Source organism: Camelus dromedarius, chromosome 2 (genome assembly GCF_036321535.1).
Source record: "Camelus dromedarius isolate mCamDro1 chromosome 2, mCamDro1.pat, whole genome shotgun sequence".
NCBI lineage: Eukaryota > Metazoa > Chordata > Mammalia > Artiodactyla > Camelidae > Camelus > Camelus dromedarius.
In genome coordinates this window covers 60,870,209-60,893,831 of record NC_087437.1, presented here as the reverse complement: position 1 = coordinate 60,893,831, position 23,623 = coordinate 60,870,209, and the positions used below count along the sequence as shown (strand labels likewise).

The window sequence follows — 23,623 nt, the reverse complement described above, 5'->3', positions numbered from 1 at the left end:
CGGCAGTTCCCTCTAAGATGCCTGCTCTCTGTGAGTGCTGAGTCGCTGAGCAGCTCGTTCTCCATGTGACTTCAGTTTCCGTCAGTTCCTTCCGCAAGTGCTAAAATAATCTGATGCCCCAGAGAGAGCAGGCAGCCCAGCCCCGCGTTCGGCTGCTCTCGAGGAGGAGGAGGAGGCCGGAGCCCCGGGAGAGGATGCGCCCCGCGGAGCCGCCTGGGCCTGCGGGAGCCGTGAGTATTTCCTGCGGGGCGGCCTCCCCGCGCGGCGGCCGCGGCCCCTCCGGGGGCGGGCGGGCTCGGCGTGGTGGCGAGGTAGGAGGTCAGCGTCCGCGGCCCACAGCTCAGGGCTGACGGGGAAGTTGTGGGTGGCTGCGTCCAAGCTCCAACAATTCTGGGCTGGGTTTGGGGGCCACGGCTCCGGGTGGCGGTGGAAATACCTCCCTCTAGGAGCATGAAGAGCTGAAAAGGTCGCAAGGTGTAGTGGAAACGAGGGCTTCGGATTCAGACCTGGGTTTAATTCTGGCTCTGTGGGGAGAATTTCTGAGCCTCAGTTTCTTCATCTGTGAAATGGGAACAATAATGCCCCCTCCCTGGGCCGCTGACTGGAGATAGTGAGACTACTCTGTGAGCACTCAGCGTGCTGACTTACGGATCTCCTTTCCTGTCCCACAACTTGGATTGAGGACCACAATTTCATAGATGAAGACACTGAGACTCGGTAACAGCAACGCATATTCATATGTATCGTCCATGGGCAGGCGAGATCCAGGTGCTGGGGGTAGACCTGTGAAGACGACAGGCAAAGCCCCCTCCCCATAGAGAGTGTTTCCTTGGGAGATTCCCTAGAGTTCTGTTATACTTGGACCCACAGCCTAGAGACTAGATTTCAGGCCTCTCTGACCCCCTTGTCCAGGGCTCTTCTGTAGCCCTGGAAGCCTCTCCATGTGGGCTGGATTCGGAGTGGGGTGGGGGGTGTTGTCCGGGTCTAGCATGCATCCCCCTGCACTCATGAGCTTACAGACTAAGGAGGCACCGAGCAGAGCCGGCTGCCTGCTGCTCTCAGAACAGGCTACCAGGCTCACTGCACCCCTGAGGAGAGGTGACCACGTGCCCAACTGTGGCTGGGACTCCAGGAGGCTGAGGCAGGGTGCTAAGAGTGGAGCCCCTGGATAGAGCTGATCCGGAGTGGCGCACTTCCAGGGGGAGTGAAGGGACCCCACCGGAGGTTTCACCCACAACGGATACAGCCTGTTAGGAGTCTAGACGGTAGAATCATTCAGAGTTTATACAGCTGACCTTCCGAAATCTCCCGTGCCCCTTCACCTATTGACTGTGCCGCACTGACTCCTTCTGTGAATGCTGATGGTTTACTGGATTTTGTGGCCCTGAGATTTATTTTCTCACACACCCCATAGGTTTGTACATATATGTCTGAGAGTTCCTAGAGGGAATTTAGGATCATGGGCCGGAGGGTGGGGGAAAGCCCCACAAAACTCAGCTTCTGTCTTTAGATTAAATGAAAACCAAAACCTGTTTCACAAAGGAGGTGCTTTCATCTAATTCGTGCCTTCATGGGAACTTCATGAAAATCCATGTAAACCTGGTTCCGCAGAGTCCTTAAACCCATCATCCAAGAGCAGGCTCCTGGTATCTTTGTCCCAGTGCCTGTATTAGGAATGCATTGACCTGTCTGTCTCTGGTTTTCTTGATTCTTTTGGAAGAGTGATGCTAGTACTGATTATAACCTGCGTTCTGGCTGCAGTGTGCATCTCCACATCACAAAGTGTAAGCTAGACGCTTGGATGGACAACTAAATGTTCCTCACATCATGTTCAGATCCACACAATAACCGCATACATTAGGGGAGGGTGGGGTTTCACCCATGACTGAAAAACATTATCTTTCTTAGGATATGCTTGTGTGCTCAGTGATGCTCACCAATGTATCTGCACATCAGTGACAAATGTTTTGCTTTATTCTACTCATTTCCCTTCAAACTATTCTTCTCAACCTCATCATCAAACAAACATCATGTGTTCAATATGTGGGGATTCCTGGTCTAGATTAGGTGATGATCTCTGAAAGCTCAGAGAAGTGAGGAGAGGGCAAAAGGACATTGATACTTGGATCTTATCAAAGAAGCTTCACAAGCAACTATCACCTTGATTTTAGGGGTCTTTTAGTTGCAAATGACAAAAACCCAACTGAACTTGGTTTCAGCAGAAAAAGAGGATTTATTGTTTTAAGTAACCAAAAAGCCTATAGGAAACAGCTCCAGGAATGGCTGGATCTGGGTGCTCAAACATTGCCAGGAATTCATCTATCTCCATTCCTCATCTTTGCTTTCCTCTGCATAGGCTTCATTATCAGGCAGATCCTAGAGTTGTTGGGAAAGATGGCTACCTGCTGCTCTAAGCTTAATTCCCACCAGTTTGGCATCTGAAGCAGGAAGAGAAAGCCTGTTTTCTAATAGTTCTAGCAAAAATCCTTGGATTGAGTCTCATGGGCTTGGCATCTGGTGATGTACCAGGTATAAACCCATCACTGTGGTTAAGGAATCCGGAGGCTCTGATGGGCCCAGCCTTGTTCATAAGCCTCATTTAGGAGCCAGGAGTTGAGGTCAGACCCAAAAGAACATGGACTTTTTAAGAAAGGAAGGATATTGCTTACACAACAATGTAAATGTACTTAACACTAATAATTTCTACACTTAAACATGGTTAAGGTGGTAAATTTTATGTTAGTGTATTTCACCACAAAGAAAAACAATTTTTAATAATAAGAAGAAATAAAAGAAAGGGTGGTTTCCTCAAAGGGAAATTGAGGAGCTGTTACCAGAGGGAGAAATGAATATGGCTAGGCAAAACCAACTGATTTCCAGAGCGAATGGAGTCAGGGGCTGAGACAAAACCACACATGTCTTCTCACATCAGCGCGTATGTGATGTCAGACTGAAGAACGGGCATAAAGGAGGAAGTAGAACCCTGTCGTCCTCACCAGCAAGGTGGGCCTGGGGAGCAGTGCTGGTGCCAGGGAATGGGCTAAACGTGGCCACAAAGCCCTGTGAAGACACAGGGACTCCCCACCTCCAGCCTCAACCCACAAGGTCGCCTTGGTCAGGTGCTGTGCTGTGTACGCCAGGAAACTTTCTGGTGTCCCTTCCGAGAAAGAAAAGAAGGGGAAGGGATTTTTCCTCACAAGAGAACACTGGGGCTCTGTCTTTGCACCCTGGTTCTCTTAAGCAGGACCTAGGGGTCTGAGGCAGCACGGCACCCACAGTGCCAGGCCGGGGCTCATCTTGGGGTATGCAGTGTGTTCTCATGTCATTCTATTTTAGCTAGCAGGCTGGACCCCAGCTCCTCCTGATCTTCCCTGCTTTCACTCCTTGTCTGCCTTTCCAGTGTCTCCCCTCCGCCAAGGCTGGGCTCTCTCCGTCAGCCTGCAGTGTCTGTGGCGAGGGGCCGTGGGCCACTTCTTCACGTTCAGACGTACTAATGGTCTCCCGATCACTGCCCAGCCTGACCCCCTGAGACTTCTTCATGGGACTCTCCCAACGGCCTTTCTCTTTTTCTAGGTTACTGTGCCCTTCCTCAGGTCCCTAAACTGTGGCTTTGATTTTACTTAATATTACTGTCTTCTTATTTCCTTCTAAATCCCCAGTTTTTTCTAGGCTTTCTGGCTCTTTTTTTGCAGAGCCTTTAAAGGCCCTCATCTTTGTTATAGGAATATCTTACGGCATTAACAGGGTACTTCATCCCCTGAGAAGACATGGCCCCCTGAACACTCAGGGGTGGTATTCAGACTGTCAGACACCACGTGGTACAGGCACTGACCAATCAGAATGGATATTGTCTTTAGAAGCAGTGTCCTGGGGGCCCCTGCTGAGCCAGATGTTACTTCCTTGGTTACTGGATCATTGTGGACTGGGAGTTCCAAGAGAGGGGCCAGGTAGCTGGGGTGGAGTCTCAAGGGATGCCTATTTACCAACAAATACATTCCTGTGCAACCCAGCTGAACTTTCATCCAACATGTGTTCCTCCCAGGCAGGTGCACATCCAGCATCTACTGCCTGGGCCAGAGCTCAGCTCTAGTTTTGGCTTCACTGTCTACAAGCTATGTGACTTAAGCAATTCACTTTAGCCTTTTTGAGTCTTGGATTTCTTATTTGTAAAATGGGGATAATAAGCACGGATTCTAACATAGATATTTGTATACCAGTGTTCATAGCAGCATTATTCACAATGGCTAAAATTTAGAAACAACCCAAATGTCCATTGATGGATGAATGAAGAAACAAAATGTGGTCTGTATACACAATGGAATATTACTCAACCATAAAAAGGAATGAAATTGTGACACATGCTATAATAACATGGAGGAACCTTGAAAACATTATCCTAAATGAAATATGCCAGGCAGAAAAGAACAGATATTATATGATTCCACTTATATGAAGGACCTAGAACAGGCAAATGTATGGAGAAAGAAAGAATAGTGGTTACCAGGGGCTGTGGGGAGGGAGGAATGGGGAGTTATTGTTTAATGGGTACAGAATTTCACTTTGGGATGATGGAAAAGTTCTAGAGAAGGATAGAGTTCTAGAGGGTTGGTGAGATTGCACAACACTGTGCGTGTATTTAATGCTACCAAATTGTACACTCAAAAAAGGGTCAAAATGGTAAATTATTTGTATATTTTACCACAATAAAAAGTGGAGATAATTCCTACTACATACAACTGTTGTAAGTATTAAATGAGATCAGGTATCTGTAAGAAGCCTTTGCAACCTCAACTGCTATTATTATTACCAACCAATAGCATTAAGTTATAATCCAATTGTTTTGGCTTTATCCAAAAATTCCCTAAAAATCATTATTTTGAGGGGAGGGGATTAAAAAAAATCACATTACTCTCATTTCTCTGTGAATTCAAGTAAGTTTCAGAGAGAAGAAAAAAAATTAGCCTTAGAACAAGTAGCCCACCTTGCCAGTACAATCTGAAGGATTTTGAAAAGGACAAAATTATCTCCCTTACTGTCCTGATACCAAACCATGAAAATGTTGTTATTTTTTGTCATTACCTTTAGAAATACCTATTAAAAAGGGTATCAGTCATTCACAATTTAGTGTGAACTGCTTTCCTCCTAATTCTAGCTGAGAACACTAAGGCAGTGATTATCAAATCCTTTTTCCTTCTGACAAGACGTGAACTTTTTTTTCAAATAAAATACCTGATTTTGCAATTTCAATTAAATTGAAGTTAAATTAATCAAATTGACCCAGAAGATTAAAAAAGTAAGGAGCTTTTTTCTTCTTTAAATTTTTTTCTGGAACTTTTTTTGAAAGTTAAATCAGTTGATATGCATTCTGAAGTATTTAGGGGGAGGTGTACTGATGGCTGCATTCTGTTTTGAAATGCATCAAAGAATAGGATGGATTGAAGGATAGGTAGACAGATAGATATGTGGTAAAAACATGTATAGTAAAATGTTAATAATATGTTCTAGGTGGTGGGTATGCCAGTGATCACTGTTAAGTTTTTTCAACTTTGCAGTTTGTTAAATTTTTTTCATAATAAAAATTTGGGGAAAAGTTAAATTACTAATAGTACTTAATAACTGCTCACTTTTCTTTTCATAAACATAAAAATCAAATAATAAAAAATTTTTAAACTTCCATAGGAGTTATAACTATCTATAATATAGTATCTTATTATATGGTTTATTGGATTATTGTGCAACTGAACTATTAGGATGTGATGAGGAGGTGACACGTACTGGACCTTGAAGGATGAACAGAAGTTCGGCAGTTGGACAAGATCAGAAAAAGGGCCTTTCCCACAGAGGAAATAATGTGTGATTTAGTCAAGGATAGCCAGTATCCCAGGGTGGATCGGGCTTGTGGCATTGACGTTGAGTTTTGCTGGACTCACAGACTAGGTCTGAGCCTCAATTTACCAAATGAAACATGAAGATAATAACATTCACTTGCTAGGATTTTGTGATGATTATTGCATGTAGAGCACTGGGAATGGTGCTTATCCAACGTGAGCATTCAATAAACATTTACAATTAAGAGCCTGGAAGGCCGTCTGTGAGCTTGAATACTCTCCCATCGAGCTGGTCGGTCATCAGGAATCCATATTGTTTCATTCCTCACTTGTGCTCTTTCTCAGGAGAACCTGGATCAGTGGTTGGTTGGGGTGACATATTTCCACTCTGGGCAGTAAGCCTCAGTTATCACCTATAACCCCTTCAGTCTGTAGTCCCCCACAGACTCTGGGTGGTCTCTCCTCCTCTGAACGTCCCAAGGTCCACACCCTGCAGCTCACATGGAAGGGAGAGGGACTGCAGCTCCTGTTTTCTTTCTTTTAACACCAGCTCCCTGTTTGCACAGAGCAAGTCTGCCTTCTCTTTAACCTGACACTACCTCATCTTACTAACGAAGTCCACAAAATTTCCTTTTTGACAAAGCCTTTTCACACACATTCTCTCACTGTCTTGACACAACCCTGTGAAGTCAGTAGAGCAGCTATTATTGTCACCCAGAGCCACATTGTCACCACCTGAGTGAAGTGATCAAAGAGAACAAACCTGTGATACTGAGCGGAAATGACAAGTTTGAAACGAATGCATTATTGGCTGGGTGCCTATCCACAGAGTATGTGGGTCTCTCTCTACAAAGGTGACACCACCAGCCTAGTAAGAGCAAGGTGTTAACACCCCAGTGGGAACAGATTTGCATTTTTTAAGACCTGTGGCTAGAGGCAGCCTGTGGCTATGGGACAGGACAGAGTGAATTGACTTCTGTTGGTTCTAAAGGGTTGACCCTGACCACACGGGGAAGCTGGTTGACTCATTTGTAGCCTTGAGGAGACCAAGTCAGCAGGGTAGTGTGCAGGCAGTGCTCCACACCTTAGCTGCCTGGACTCACCGTAGGAAAAGCCCAAGGGAAGAAGAGCAGCTGTGGCCTCCGGCCTCCCTCCAGGTGGAGGCAAAGCCTCAACCATTCCCAGAGAAGAATCCTCACGAGAGCCTTTGTGGAGCCTGGTTGACCCAGTGTGCTAGGCTCTAGTGGGAACAAGTGATCTGGATTTGAAACCAGCGCTTGGAAACCATGTCATAGCATTCCCTGTGGCACCTTGTCCGTGTCGTTTCATCTCTCTGGCCTGAGTGTTCTCACCTCCAAAATACTGGTGGGTGGTCCCTTCAGAATGCTATGTTCTTCTCAGAAGGTTGGTCAGTTACTAAATTTAAATGAAAGTGCAATTGCTGTAAGAGTCACGTGTCACAGAACTGTCCTTTCTCACAGCAGTTCTTAGGCCCACACATTCAAGGAGCATTCCAACAAATTCAGATGATGCAACTCCTTACTTACTTGTCCAGGCTTAGAGGGGGATCCAAGTCCTAGAAGCAAATGCAAAGGGGCCCCAGTAGCACAACCAGCCGCTCACAAAACAGTGAGCTCCCACCCTGCATGTGTTTAAGGACAGGCAGGTAGACAGCCTGCCAAGGATGAGGATGCTGTAATGACGGCAAAAACTATTTCTTGAACTTTCTTGTAAAAGTTGTCCTAACACAGTAATAAGTTGCAACGCAGGCATTCTGATTCCCATTTGACTGGGGAGGATACGGAGGCCAAGAAGCTGAGTGATGTACCCAAGATCAGAGCCAGGCTTTGAAGCTGTTCCATCTGTTCCCATATGCTGGGCTCTTCCTTTACCCTTACAGCCTTTCCCGGGGCTAAGCTAAGAACATTGAATCCCAATTCTAAAACCCCTGGACTATGAAAAATAAAAGTAGTGTCTGTAATAAAACTTATTTTAATTATTAGTCAGTGGTATTTTTTCTTCTGTTGAGTCCACATGATCCTTTTAAGCACATTCACAGTAATTTCAATTCTAAGTACCTATAAGAAATTCTCTACTTCAGTGATACTTACTAGGCTCTGATTATGACATATATTTTAATTTTTAATTAATAATAGATTGTTTCTATTCTTTTAAAACTTGTCTTAATATTGTAATTGAAGTTAATTGTTGGAAAATTAGAAAATACAGAGAAGCAAAAATAAAGATATGGAAAAAGTAAATATCAGGTGCAACTCTCCCCACTGTTGCGATTCTGATATGTGTGTATCCTTTCAAGTATTTTCTATGCCCATGCAGATAGGTGCATATTCTTCTAATGGACTTGAGATCATACTATATAGTTTCGTACTTTTCTTTTTCTTAATACTATTTCATTATGAACATCTTTCCACGTCAGATATATTCCTACCAAAGCATTTTAATTTCCACACATTATCCCTATCATGTAAGCTGTATCATAATGTATTTAGCGAATCCTTTCATTGTTGGACTTTTAGGTGGTTTCCTTCTTTTTTATTATTTCTAATGTTGCAACGAATATTTTTTTCAGGGGGAGGTAATTAGGTTTATTTGTTTGTTTATTTTTAGAGGAGGTACTGGGGATTGAACCCAGGACCTCGTTAAGAATACGCTCTACCGCTTGAGCTATACCCTCCCCCCACAATGAATATTTCTATAAAAATATTTTTACATACATTGTCATCCCTTAGGATAAATTCCTAGAAGTAGAATTGTTGAATAACATAATCTGTTTTTAGGGTCTTTGATAAATCATGTTAAATCATCCTTTAGAAAAAGTGTGCCAGTTCATTCTCTCCTACCTGCAGGATATAAGACAATTTTTTTTTTTTTTTGGCAGGGGGGCACTCAAAAGTCATTGTATTGCCTATACTTTAACAAATTCATTATTAAGAGAGAAAGCCAGTGAAGCAGGTCGTGAGGTCTGAATTCATACATCTCAATTCTAAATGCTCTTTTGCTCTAATCCTCAACCTGCAAGTTCTTTTTACATGAAATATAGGAATCTATTAATCTGACCAAAAATACAACTGGTTCTTTACTTTTATAACTATTCTGCATTTTCTTTTACATGTAATTCCAAAATCAAAATTTAAAAAAAATCTTTGGATTTAAAAGTACACAATTTGGACTTTTTTCCAAAGAAAATATAGAAATGGTCAATGAACACATGAAAAATACTCAACATTATTAATCATTAGGAAAATGCAAATTGAAACAACAAAAAGATAGCACTTCACACCCAATCGGACGGCTATAATAAAAATGACAGAAAATGACAAGTGTTGGTGAGAATGAGGAGGAATTAGAACATTAGTAATGTTGCAGACATCACACCCTTTACTTCTAAATAATTCAATGTATATTTTCTAAGAACAAGGACAGTCTTCCATAACCACAGTACAGTGATCAAAATCTGGAAAATTAACATTGATATAATACTATTATTTCAAATGTTGTCTGTATTCAGATTTTACCAAGTTCCCCAGTAAGGCCCCTACAGTAATTTGATCATTTGCTTAAGGAGGTGTTTGCCAGTTTTTCCACTATAAAGCTGTTATTTTCACCTTTGTAAAATTAACAAGTAACTTGTATTAATAAGATACTCTAAGACTATATGAATATCTTGTTTCCCAACAAGTTTTTACTCTTTAGTTTTACCATCCCTTGTGATTTTTGCCTGTAGGGTGCACTTTGAAAAATACATTCCTACATTCAGACTTCAGCCCCTTTCTGTAATTTACAGGTAGCATTATAAAGCTTATACGTGCTTTTTTGAAATACTACGTTCAGTTTTGTCTTTTGTTTAAGCTTATTAAAGAGCACAAGTTGTGTTTTAGTTAGGTTCTTTTTGTTGCTAAGATGCAACATTTGGGCCATCCTCTGGGGTGGTGATGGTGGTGAGGTGCTATTATGAAAAACTGTGGAGCTTGGAAATGGACCTGGCTGGGGAAAGAACCACCAGAAACCTGGAGAGGCAGCCTTGATCCCGTTCTCTCCATCCTCTCTCCCAGCCTGCACAGTCTGCCTCTTGTCATTCTTCCTGGTCTCTGCTCTCTGCTGACTGTCTATTCTTTTCTGTCTACGTGCCTCAGCATTTAGCTCATACTTCTGCTTCCTCATGGCAAGATCCCTCAAAAATTCAACTCTGTCTCTCTCTGTGTGCCTCTTAGCTCCAATTTCCACTGCAAATTACCTAATTGTCTTCCTTGTGTCTCTGCATTGACACTTCTCATAGGATGTTGGCCACATGTAATGACTGACCCCCCCTTGAGGTCAGGTGCTTCCTCAAGATCCTGTCAGCTTCGTGGACATGCAGGTGGTGGTGGGGTCATGAGCTTCTCATGAGGGCTGCCTCGGGCTGCCCCACCAGAGGGACTGTGGGTGTGGTGGGCAGAGCAACTGACCTGGACAGTGGAAGGGACAGCAACTGTGTTTCCTGAACCACAACCAGGCCACACAATCTAACACTTCTGTGCCCCTTTCAGGTGTAAGAGAAGCAGTCTGGAAACTCTAGACATTCAAATCATTTTGAATGTCAAAATGTTAGAATTTTCAGGATAGTTCAAACTTTACGTGTCATGCATTTTAAATTTAACAAATGTTTACTGAGCACGTTTCTGAGAAAAATGTACATTCCTGGAAATTTGGGGGCAGAAGATTAACCGTAATTTCCCCTCTGCCTTTAGGACCTCCAACATTTATTTCATTTTTCCCATTTTTTTATTTTGAAAAATTTCAAAACTACAGAAAAGTTAAAAGAAAGTACAAAGCTAAATTTGCCATTTGGTAATATTTTGCTTCAATTTTCTCTGTCTCTTTGTTGAGCCATTCGAAAGAAGGCTGCATAAATTGTAGACATCATGAAACTTCACGCCTGGATACTTCAGCATGTATGTCCTAAGAATAAGGGCATTTTTCTACATAACTGCAACATCATTATCATAGCAAAGGAAATGAGCAATAATCTGGTAATATCATCTGTACATAATATCATCTGAAAACACACCATTTAGTACACATGTAAATTTCCCCAATTGCCTCAAATTTTTCTTTCAGAGATTTTTTTAAAATCCAAAATCCACTCAAGGTACATGCATTGGACTTGGCTATTATGTTTCTTAGTTACTTGTTATCAGACCTCTCCCCTCCCCAGCCTTTCTTTGTTTTTTTTAAGACTGACTGTTTTGAAGAATCCAAGTCAGTTGTTTTGTAGGACATCTTACAGCCTGGATCTTTCTGATTGTTTTCTCATGACTGAGCTCAGGGCAAACATTTTTGGCAAGGGTGCTACTGAGATGGGACTCTGGGTTTCCCAAGGCACCACACCTGGAGACTCAGGGTGCAGGTGGTCTCCCCATGGGAGATGCTAAGTATGAACGTTTGGTGCCAGTTGAGATCACTTTTTTTTTTTTTTTTTTTTGCTAAGAATCAGAGACCAGAGCTGCTTGCCTGAGGCTTTCAAATACTTCTTGGTAGTAGGAAGTATTTGAAGTGGCCAAAACTCGGGTTTCTCTTCTTTATTATCCATTCTCTGTGGTATGTGACCAGCTGACCTTCCCTTTCTCCCAGGATCCCAGGTGGGATTTGCTCTTTCATTTTTAAACAAAGGCAGACTCCCTTTCTGTGGAGCCCTCTACCTAGCCCCTGTGCCCTGTGTGCTCAGGGATGTCACCGGCCCCCATTTATGTCCCGCACGTGTGCAAACTCTGTCTCTAGAGATTCTCCCCCTCCATCCCCCTTCCCCAACCAGTCTATGCATGTTTGTTTCTAACACCAAATATCTCTGAGAGTTCCCCACTCTCTCGTTCAAGACCTCTTTCTTTAAAGCTTTTTCAGCTTATCTGATTACTTTGAGGAGGAAATTCTCAATTACGTGCTAATGTATGTTAACACTCTTAGCACTTGCTAATAGCGCCTTTAGCAAGGAGGTGGCAATCCCAGCTCTGGAGGCAGCTGCTGTAGTAGCGGCAGCAGCTGGAGGAGGTGGAGAGGTGAGAGAGTGGAGAGAGTGAGGGGAGTGAGGGGGTGATGCTCAGGGTGCCCTTGAATACTAGAAATCCAGCATCCTCTCCTGAAAATGAATCAAACAACACCAACAAAGCAAAACCAAAACTCAGGTTAGAGCTGCTGCTTAGCATTCCCAGACTTTGAGGATGAGGAGACCTTTTTATGGACAGAAATACCTGGAGATCTGCCCCTACCTGATGGTTGTGTTTTTTACTATCAGCTGATGAAGACATTATACAACATATGGCGTATTAATTTTTATGTATTTCAAGAAAGCTACTTGGAATTAATAACCCTTAAAAGAAGAAGTTATAGTTTATTAATACAGAAAAATCTACATCCATTTCAAAGAAAATAGTGCACATTTGTGTTTGCAGAGGATCTGACAAAAACAGGGACGCTGCTGCACTACTAGTCTATTCTGATTCTGATGGTAGGGACATGAAAATTTCAGGGCTTCAAGAAGCAGAGACAAGCAGGTCAAAAGGGTCCACTAATCCTTTCTTCCCTGTCCATTGCAAAAGCAAGTATCACCCACACGTGTCCTGGACTGGACAGGAGCCACCCCTTGGCCTGCATGTGACCATCTTCTTCCATCTAAGCAATCCTGAGTTTACAACTTGAGCCGCACCTTATAGTCAAGCCACTGCCGGCAGGATCAGGATGGTCCTTCCAAAAGGAGTAAATGTTCTCATCCCTTTCATTGTTTACACAGCCCACAGGGCCATCCAATCAGCCTTCTTTTCCCTTACTTGGCTCAGTGAAGCAAGGGCTTCTCCCTATTATTTTGTGGAAATGGAAAAAGCAAATAAGCATAGTTTCTGAAACAAAGAGGATTTTTTTTTTGTAGCTGATATGCATTCTTCTTCCTCGCTGTCAGTGTTCTCTTATTTCAGAATATAGTCAGCTATTTTTATGAAATGAATTTGATTTCACCACTTATTTATTATGACCAGATCTGGAGAGAGAAAAGCCAGACAAAAAGCCATATTGCCTCTCTGACTGAAAAAGGAACACTTTTTACAAACAAGGGATGGATGTGGGGTTGAATCACACGTTTCCATGATAACCAGTTAGAAAGCATAATATCAAGATGAATGGTTATGTAGAGGATGCCATCAAGCACTTGAGGTCCTAATATTTCAAGGACTTCTTAGAGAGGAACCAGGATGGACATTCTGTGATGACACAAACAGAATAGTTAGAAGATAAAGAAAAAAATATAAATGCAACAGCAAGAGGAGTTTGCTTTAACATGAGGTTGGATTTATAATCTTGATATTTCCAAGTCAGGTGTGTTACAGACACAGTATAGAATCTTGGCTCCTGCACCAGGGTCAGTGGGGTCTTGTCCTTTCAAAGCTTTTCGCTAATTCAAAGCTCACGGTCTCTGGCTTGAGTCATAACCATGATAGCTATAACTGGGTAAAAGATAGAGGGACACTGTAGAATTCGTTAACTGACTCAAAGAATATAGGCTTTGTAGACCCTATATAAGAGAGAATGGAATTTACCATTTTCTGCTTCTGCACTTGGAAAGAATTCTTTGACTTTGCCATCTGGTTTAAGAACAGATACAAGCAGATTCTGTTAATGCCATCTGCTTCCGGTGTCAGGATCTCAGGTCTTATATAGGATATTCCCCCAGTGGTCACCCAGACCAGGAAGAGACATAACACTGATTCACATCCTACTTGGAACATGGGTTGATTTGTAGTTCCTTTGTATTAACTCTGTGGCTCCCACAGTGGTTCTCAGCCTATGAAATGGGCACCACTGATGCAAACCCTTTTAATTATAATGAGAGGAGGTTCCAGGTTACCTCATTTAAATTGTTAATGTCATGCTGTCATGTGTGCCCCCTGTCATAGTTGTTCTTCATTCACTTCCCTTTCTCCAGCAAAAATGTATCTAAGATGAGCAACATTCGGCTTAAAAAATTGATGTTTTTCAGAAGATATCAGACAGATAGGAGTAAAGTGGGACAGTTACTTTTTTAAAAGCACACTCAAGCATAGACGCTCTCATACAGCTGGAGACACTGTGGAGTGGTCCTCACCCAACTGAGGTTAAGTGTGGGTGGAGAGAAGCAGTCCCGAGCACACAGGAGAGGTGTCATGGGATTTTCCAGTGAGATCTGGCATCCCAACTGTCTGTCTTGTACTCTTCGCTGTGCTGTGGCTCTGAGGAAGGCTTCTGCAGCTAATGCTCCACAAAGAGTGTTTCTCAACCTAAACGGTTACTATTTTGAAAGTCTTTTATTGCTTTTCAGAGCCATTACACACCATACCTTTTGGTTTAGTATTGCTCCAAGACCATTCTCACTTACATCATTATATTAGTCAGGCTCCAAATAGGAAACAGAAACACATAGATTATTTAAAACAGAGGAAATTTAAAGCAGGAAGTTGGCTACACATGATGGAAGAGGCTGAGAAGCCAACCAGAGAACAGACCATTAACCCAGAGATTAGCAACTTCAGAAAGCTGCCCCCTCCCCTAGGCCTTGGGGAGGACAGAGGGAGGATGTTACTAGAGCTTTGGAGTCACCAGAAGAAGCTCAAGGGCCTCTGCTTAGGCAGAGAGAGAGGAAGAGAAATATCATGGATTTTCTCCTTCTACCTTTTAACTAACCTCCCACTAGTGCCTCCCATTGACCAAACCAGCTGGAGGCCAGCTGACACCCAGAGCCTTCAGCCATCAGCCCGCTGTGATCCAGAGCAGGGTAGGGGAAGGGTAAACCATGGGTCTGAGGGCAAACGGCTCTCAACCAGCATAGTCATCTGTTACTGGGATTAGTCCTTTTCTTTCTGTCCAAATAACAGAAGTTTATTCTGGAATTTATTAATGTAGAATTTTTAATTCAACCTTCCCACATAACTTTCACACATTTACTCTATATAATGATATATTCATTCTTTCAGCCAAATTCGATTTTTCCCCTTCTTTATGTAGCTGTTGAATTACCTTGGAGGTTACACATTAGAGTAAACGACGACTTAACCAGCCCATTGGTGTTTGGAATTCATGAGTAACAATTATGTTATTAACTACCTTTATAGTTAATGAAGCACTTTTATATATACTATTTGATTTTCATGAAAATTCTGAGTAGTTATTGTTATCTCCATTTTATATAAGGATTATCTGAGTCTCGGAGATTTTACGTGAATTGCTCAAGGACAAATAACAAATCCTGGAGCCAGAATTCAAATCCTGGTCTGTCTGGTTCCAAATCCCATAATCTTCCCACACTGCCTCATGGGAGATGGGGTCACCCAGAGGGCACAGCAAGAGTCTTTCTGGGCCGGTTGGCTGAGTTTAGGAGAAAATATGCTTTAAATTTGCAAAAATTTTTTTGCTGATCCAGAAATTAAAATTACACTCTGGGCATAACTGACGCCAGGTCTATCTAGCATACCAGTCTAAAGAGTTACATTCTCCCTGAAAAAACTACACTCTTGCCCTGAACACATCTAGACTCAGTATCAGTACACAGGGCTGGCTATTCCGGTGTCACAGCAGCATGTACCGTCCCAAGCCTGACAAAGGGGATGAGGGACTAAAGGAGTGAGTAAGTCCATGGTTCACATCTTCCATCTCTTCTATTTCTCGCTCTCTCTCTCTCTTTTTTTTTTTTTTTCTTTTTTTTGGTTGGGGGAGGTAGTTAGGTTTATTTACTTATTTATTCTTAGAGGAGGCACTGGGGATTGCTCCCAGGACCTCATGCATGCTAAGCATGCACTCTTCCACTTGAGCTATACCCTCCTCTTTTCCTGTCTCTTCTCAATAAAATACAGGGCACTCAGTGAAATTTCAATGTCAGACAATGAATTTTTTTAGTGTATGTTCCAAATATTGCATGAGACATATTTACCCTAAAAAGTTATTTGTTGTTTATCCGACTTCCGAATGGCATCTTGTAACTTGCTAAGTCTGGCAACCTTATCTCAAGGAAGGCAGTGATCACGCTTTGTGCGTGTGTGTGTGTGTGTGTGTTGGGAGGAGACTGAGGACAGGAGCCCATATGCCTCTGTTTTTGCCATCTGGGCCCTGTACATGCCATGAGGTAATAATTCCTGCACAGGTGCAGGAACGGAAGGAGGGCCTGGGAAGCAGACTCCCACTGTCTGGCAAACATTGATGAATCCTGAATTGGAGGTTCCCTCTGTGGTAAGGAGAACTGGCCTGACCTGAAGCGAAGGTTAAAGTTGACTTACCTGGTTTCACTTAGCTTTTTCTGTTAGTCTGTTTTCACTGGTGAGTATTCAAATCTGACCAGAAAGTTAAAATTAGCCTTAGAGATGTGTAAACTCATTCGAAGAAAAGGAAAGAGGAAGGGGCCCAAGATGGCTAGATGTGTCAGGCAGAAAGGTCTGTGGGTCCCATGGAATAGATGAGGGGGTGCGTGTTACTGCTGGTCCTGCTGGCCCCAGAGAAGACTCGAGAGCAGACTCGGTGTCCCTTCCCGTGGGGATGTCAAGGAGAGGACGGGGCAGGTGAAATGCTGGTGCTGGGCACGAGCCTCTAATTCTAAGCACTGCAGAGCTGGGGTTGCCACTGGTCTGTGAACTCTCCCAACAAGGGGGCAGTCAACTCAGCAGCACCTGCAGGGAGAGAAATGGTTACTCATCCTGGAGCTCGGGGAGGGGGACCTGGAGCTTCTGACAGCCCCGCCACCAAGTCAGTCTGGAACCTTGAATAAGGCCTATCCTTGGGCCTATGTACCTTGGCCCTGGAAAAATGTGATGGTGGAGGGTATACTACATTTCCATTATGCTTCCTTTTAGTTCTAAAATTCCATTGGTATATGTATCATTTTAAGCCTTCTCATGACTCCTGTTCTGTGCTCACCGGCCAAGTAAAAGAGCCAGTAACCACACTTCATCAATAATCCTTGTTATATCTGAAGATTACTTTTTCATTTTTTCCTCAGTGGGAAATACCAAAATCCTTTTTTTAAAGGGCTGTATTCAAATGAGTTAATCAACGAGGTCTACTCTTTTCTAAAAGACTCATGCCAGCACAACAGCTATTAACTCTCTGAGACCAGAGGCTACAATTAATAATTCAATTCCAGTTCATCATTCATTATCTCATTCATTCACTCAGCAAATATTATTGAGCTCAGGCAATGCATTGGGCAGATGTGAGCTTTGAGAGGAACATTTTAACAGAACTATGAAACATGGCAAACTCTAGGTGACCTGAGACCTGGTTCCTCAAATCATTTGCTTTTCTCTTCTGTTGCTGGACCCAGGAGTTTCAGGTTCAGCCACCTGCTCATCAAATGGCAGAGGCAAAATGAAAATGAATTCTTGTTGACAGCTGCAGTGAAAGGTTGACAGTGTTGGCTAACTTGAGGTATTTGAATCTTCTACGGGTTTCCACCTCCCTGTAGCTGTGGGCCGCCAAAACCGGACATAACAGAGAACTGGCTTTTTCTACTGGGAGTGCAGGGCAGCCCTCTGGGATGTCCTTCTCTTACCTGTGTCTTCCTTGCCCTCTGTCCACAGTGCTGTACTTGAGATGGAGTTATTGCCCCTCTGGCTCTGCCTGGGTTTTCACTTCTTGATGGTGGAATGGAGGAACCGAAGTGGAAGGGTCACAGCAGCTTCCCAAGGGGGCTGCAAGTTGGTGAGTTTTCCTGGGAATTCCCAGTTGTCTGTCACACCTGTCCTGACGAGGCTGGGTCCATTTGGAAAGTTGATGGATTGTCAACCAAAGAGGGGAGGGAATGAATGTCTGAATCACTCTGTACCCACTTAGCATGATGCCATGTGCAACTTGCTCTTTGATCAAAAGAGATGATGCCTGGGAAAGGCCCTGCCCCACCTGTTTCATACCTGCTAAAGATAGATGACCCCAGAGATGGGCTGAGGCCAGCTACCTGGAACAAGAACACCTTGTTAAGTATCTGGCTGATGGAGCTCCACTAATGGTCTTGGAATCTCTGGGTGCGGAATATTAAGGTTGGAAAAGCCCTCCCTCAGAGTCTGTGTGTGAGCCGATAGCAAATGCTTACCCAGCTGTTCTGAAGGGCACACTGTCCATGCTGCACCACAGAGCAACATCCCTGAGCTCACTCAGGCCTGTGACCATCCAGGGAGAGACACCTGAGTTTTACCGTTCACCCTCACCAGGGCTTCAGCCCATATGTGGAAGCAGACTTGGCTCATAACAACTGAACATTCTGTCAAAATTTTCTCCTTTATCTATAGCTCAGTGGCATCAAAAGTCTGCTGAGAAACACATTTAATGACTGTTCCTTGAGTCCTATTAGATACTAGGCACTGGGAAGACAAATTGGATGTCAGGGTCAATATTTACATTCAAAAATGTGTTCTTAAGGCTGATGAATCTTAAAAACCCAGGTGATCATGGTTCTTAACCACTTTTAGCAACCTCTAACTGCCATGCTAAGTAGACTCCAATGTGGGGTAGAGGGTATACAGTATAAACCAGATCAACTTTAAACCCCAGCCCACCACCTACTAGCTGGTGACATTGGACCAGTCTGTGCCTCAATTTCCTCGTCTGTAAAATATGTAGGTAATAATAGTACCAACCAATAATACCATAACACTGGGCTTTTATGATGATACAGTGAGTTAATGTAGGTAAAGCACTCAGGACAGGGCCTTGTATGCAGTAAGTGCTGTGTGTTTTATCCGTTGTTATTATTGTTGCTAGTCTCTGCTACACAGACTTCTATTATTCCTTCACAGAGGCAATGAAAGGTTAACTTCACAGTGGCTAATTCAGGAGTCACCAGGCAGAGGAAGAGGAGGGAGTAAAGCTGGAGTACTTTGGCATCTTTGGAGGTTCAGGCTAGACTCCCTGCCTGATCCTCTGCAGCCCGGTGGGCAGGAGTAGGGCCTTGGCTACCAGTGAGATCAGAGCAGATTTCCTGTGCTCTTTTGAACTGAGGGTTGAGAGTTTGAAGGTCCAGGTACCCTCCAAAGCCCCCCTTGAATCAGTCATGCGGTGTTATCATGAAGTGGACGTGGTAAGCTTTCTCGGGCCCTGACGGCCATATGGTCTTTCTGCAGTACTTCAGTGGGGCTGCAGGAATTGCAGAGATGTGTCCCCTCCTACCCTCAACTGCAGCAACTCTGGTGAAAAGGGGTTTTATGTAGCTTGAGGAAAGCCCCTAACCACAACATTGTCCAGAGAGTCCCTGCCGGGGGAAGACCAACACTTACTCAAGTAAGGATATACATCTTGTTCCTGCATGGGTAGATTCAGTTTTGTAAAGATATCAGTCCATCCCCAGATTACTCCATGATTGTAATAGGATCCCAATCAAAACACCAAAGATTTTTCTGAGGGGGTAAGAGGAGGTCTAGAAGGAGCTAGACAAATTCATTCTAACATTCATCTGTAAATTAGAAATAACTCAAATGCTCAACAATGGGAGATTAATTAATTAGAGCATGCTAATAATCATTATAGCTAACATTTAGTAAGCATTTACGTGGCAGATTCTATGTTAAGTGTCTTACATAAACAATCACACTGAATCCTCAAAAGAAAACCTGTGAGAAAATTACAAGTATAACTTCCATTTTACAGGTGCAGTAATGAAGGTCGCTACAGGTTAGGTACCAGTCCAAGGTCACCCATTTGATAGAAAGCAGAATCAAGATAGGCTGACCCTAGAGATCTTGCTCTTAACCACTCTGCTGTTCATGCAATGAACTAACATACAGTTGCTAAAAAGAATGTGACCAAATTTAATTTTATTGACAAGTCAGTATGTCTATCACATGTTATTAATGGGGAATGGGGAAGAGTAGATTACTGAACAGTTTGTAGAGTGCAATCTGATTTAAAAAAAATTTTAAGGTAGATAACAGGAAAGAGTCCAGAAGAGATATAACAAAACGATAGCATTTCTTTGAAGGAGAGGCTGAGGTTACCGAATAGTTTAATTTTCTGTATTTCGATAATGTATCAATTTTTAATTATGAGAAGATTTATTTCAATAATCAGATAAAGAACTGGGGGTTCCAAGAGGTTAATTTTTTGCCCAGAGTCCAAAGCTAATAAGTTGCAGTCTTGAGTCTGTCATCTCTCCAAAGCTGTACTTCTTCCTCTCTCTCTCAGGATTTTCTCCCCTGTCCCTCTACTCCATTTGCCCCCTGGGATTGGGCCCACAATTTTAGGCAAACACTGACCTTGTCCTGCTGAGCAGTCTGTGGAAAGGTATGCCATTGGCTCTTCTGTCTTATCACTTAAAACCCTTTTCCTGGACACCAAAGGAATATCAGGTGGCTGGTTGTTTTTGCCAATCTTGTAAAAACTGGGCTGAGTTAAAATATCCTGAGGCTTATTTGATTTCTGCAGTGAGACCAGACCCATCCTTCCTGCCTCCTTACACCACACAATCGTAGCAGAATGGCATTCAGGAAAAGCACTGAATTGGGCAATAAGAGCTCTGGGCTCCGGTCCCAGCTCTGTCATTGGCTCTTCACTTGTCTTCTCTAGACCTCACTTTACTTCTCTGTAAAATTCAGGGTAGTAATGAGCGATCAGGTCCTTTCGAGCTGTAATATTTATCAATCCAAAATATGGTGGAGCCTCCCCGGCAGAATTCCTTTAGGTGAAATGAAGATGCCACAGCGCCGCTGGTTCTCAGCATCCCTGCTAAACACACAGGTGTTAGGACAATGGCGATAACACTGCAATAGCGACCGTCTGCATGAACGGTCACTGTGTGCCAGGCACTGTGCAGCCTCTTTCCTAATTTCACTACAGTCCTCTGAAGTAGGGACTCTCTTAATTTTCATTTTTCAGGCAAAATAACCAGATTTAGGCTAAATTATTTGCCCAAGGTCACGCAGAGGTGGAATTCAAACCCAGGTAGAGACCTGGTCCTCAGTCTCCCCCTGTAGTTAAAACCAAACTGAAAGTACAATGGTCAACACTCAGCACCCCATGGACAGGTGCTCAGATCTTTCCGAGCACGCTGTGTATTCTGAGTGAGGCCTGGAGCATTCAGTGAGTCTCTAGAGCCCTCCCAACGGTTGCAGGAAAAGTCTGATGAGGAACTAAGTTTCTGTGCATAACCTCTGCCTCAGAGGCCCCCCTCCCTGCTGACCAATGTGTTTCTGGCCCTAGCTGGATGGAGTCGCTGACTGTCGAGGGCAGAACCTTGCCTCAGTGCCCAGCAATCTCCCGCCCTACTCCCAGACGCTCATCCTGGATGCCAACCCTCTCAAGACCCTGTGGAACCGCTCCCTGCAGCGTTACCCTCTCCTGGAGAGCCTCAGTTTTCACAGCTGCCACCTGGAGCACATCAGCCGCGCCGCCTTCCAGGAGCAGGTGCACCTGCGCAGCCTGGCGCTGCCCGACAACTCCCTCTCGGAGAGCTACCAGGAGGCCGCAGCTGCTCTCCGCGGCCCGCGGGCTCTGCGGAGGCTGGACTTGTCGGGGAACTCCCTGACAGAAGACATGGTGGCCCTCATGCTCCAGAACCTCTCTTCTCTGGAGTCTGTGTCCCTGGCAAGGAACACCATCATGAGGCTTGACGACTCCGTGTTTGAGGGCCTGGGGCGCCTCAGGGAGCTGGATCTGCAGAGGAACTACATCTTTGAGATTGAGGGTGGTGCTTTCGACAGCTTGACGGAGCTGAGGCACCTCAACCTGGCCTATAATAACCTCCCTTGCATTGTGGACTTCGGTCTCACACAGCTCCAGTTCCTCAACGTCAGCTACAATGCCCTGGAGTGGTTCCTGGCATCGGGGGGAGAGGCTGCCTTTGAGCTGGAGACGCTGGACCTCTCTCATAATCAGCTGCTGTTTTTCCCCCTCCTGCCCCAGTGCGGCAAGCTGCACACCCTCCTGCTGCGGGACAACAACATGGGCTTCTACAGGGACCTGTACAACACCTCGTCGAGGCAGGAGATGGTGGCCCAGTTCCTCCTTGTGGACGGCAACGTGACCAACATCACCACCGTCAGCCTCTGGGAAGAGTTTGCTTCCAGTAACCTCTCAGATCTCCGCTTCCTGGATATGAGCCAGAACCAGTTCCAGTACCTGCCTGAGGGCTTCCTAAAGAAAATGCCTTCCCTCTCCCACCTGAACCTCAACCAGAATTGCCTGATGACGCTCCACATCCGGGAGCATGAGCCGCCAGGAGCACTCACAGAGCTGGACCTGAGCCAGAACCAGCTGTCGGAGCTACACTTGGCTCCGGGGCTCCCCGGCTGCCTGAGGAGCCTCCAGTCCTTCAATCTGAGCTCCAACCAGCTCCTGGGTGTCCCCACAGGCCTTTTTGCTGATGCCAGTAACCTCACTACAATTGACATGAGCCACAATCAGATCTCACTTTGTCCCCAGCCGGCGGGCTTAGACCCCGGGGGCGGCCCTGCCTGTGTGGATTTCAGAAACATGGCATCTTTGAGGAGCCTGTCCCTGGAGGGCTGTGGGCTGGGGGCACTACAAGACTGCTCATTCCAGGGGACCGCCCTCACCCACCTAGACCTGTCTGGCAACTGGAGGGTTCTGAACGGGAGCATCGCTCCTCTCTGGGACACTGCCCCCACGTTACAGGTCCTGTCTCTCAGGGATGTGGGCCTCGGTTCCAGCCTCACAGAGTTGGACTTCTCTGGGTTTGGGAGTCTGAGGGACTTGGATCTGTCGGGAAATGCTTTGACCAGTTTCCCAACGTTGCGGGGCAGCCTGGCCCTGCAGACCCTGGATCTCCGCAGAAACTTGCTCACAGCCCTTCCGCAGAGGGCTGTGTCTGAGCAGCTTACAAGAAGTCTGCGGACTGTCTACCTCAGTCAGAATCCTTATGACTGCTGTGGGGTGGAGGGCTGGGCGGCCCTGCAGCGCCTGCACACGGTCGCCGACTCAGCCATGGTCACTTGCAACCTCTCTTCCAGGGTCATTCACCTGACAGAGCTGCCTGGGGGCATTCCTCAGGATTGTAAGTGGGAGCGGGTGGACATGGGCCTGCTGTACCTTGTGCTCATTCTTCCTAGCTGCCTCACCCTGCTGGTGGCCTGCACCATCATCTTCCTCACTTTCAGGAAGCCTCTGCTTCAGGTAATCAAGAGCCGCTGCCACTGGTCCTCCGTATACTGACCTGGCTATGTGCCCACGCTAGACACCTGGGCTGGGTGGGTCAGGACACTTTCTCTGCCAGATTTCAAGGCCTGATGCCAAGGACAAGTCTGATGAATTCAGGTTTAAATTAAATTGTTAAAAGTTTCCATCCTTCAGTTGTCCCCTGTGCTTCCTCCATCATTGTGATGTATCCTCATCATCCTGGTAAAATATTTATTAAGTGATATTCTGTGAAAATTTAAAAACATGTCTTATAAATATTTTTTTAAGTCTAACACAGCGGTGTTTTTTCTTTCTTTAATGTTTTTTGGTAGTTTCACTTAGATTATTTTTCAGTGCCCTTCCCTTGGTGACATCCATGGAGCTGGTGAGAAAGGGTGGTGATTCAGCGCTACCCGTCAGCCAAAAAAAACTCCAAGAGCATATCCTCTGGATGCAAGTCAGTGCCCTGAGGGTTCCCCAAGGACAAGTCTTTCAGAGCCTGGCTGGGGAATCTGAGACGGGAGCACTGGCCTGTCGTGGCTTGCATTGCTGCTGCGGCCGGAGTGGGCCTGCGGCAGGGTCCTCTCTGGGTGCCCTGGGATCATGCCTGGAGCCTCTGGCAGGTGAACAGGACCCTTCCATGGAAAAGTTCAGAGAACAATAGCTGG

The 23,623-nt window shown here is 44.8% G+C and overlaps 1 protein-coding gene across 2 annotated transcripts; it reads left to right on the top strand.

Moving 5' to 3' along the window:
- The first annotated feature begins 47 nt into the window (after positions 1-47).
- On the top strand, positions 48-23,248 carry NRROS (negative regulator of reactive oxygen species). 2 transcript variants are annotated; one of them, XM_010994417.3, is made up of 3 exons: positions 48-311; positions 17,414-17,534; positions 21,021-23,248. In XM_010994417.3, exons 2-3 carry the CDS (start codon positions 17,427-17,429, stop codon positions 22,989-22,991), a joined length of 2,079 nt encoding a protein of 692 aa, XP_010992719.1. In that variant the 5' UTR covers positions 48-311; positions 17,414-17,426; the 3' UTR covers positions 22,992-23,248. The 2 variants fall into 2 exon arrangements, with proteins under 2 accessions (XP_010992719.1, XP_031309886.1); XM_031454026.2 differs by having other exon boundaries at positions 50-230.
- The last annotated feature ends 375 nt before the right edge of the window (positions 23,249-23,623 follow it).

Bases quoted from the DNA above. Each gene is read 5' to 3' on its own strand.
- NRROS (XM_010994417.3), top strand. From the start codon at position 17,427: ATGGAGTTATTGCCCCTCTGGCTCTGCCTGGGTTTTCACTTCTTGATG. The intron at 17,535-21,020 runs GTGAGTTTTCCT...TTCTGGCCCTAG, and splicing joins CCCAAGGGGGCTGCAAGTTG to CTGGATGGAGTCGCTGACTG.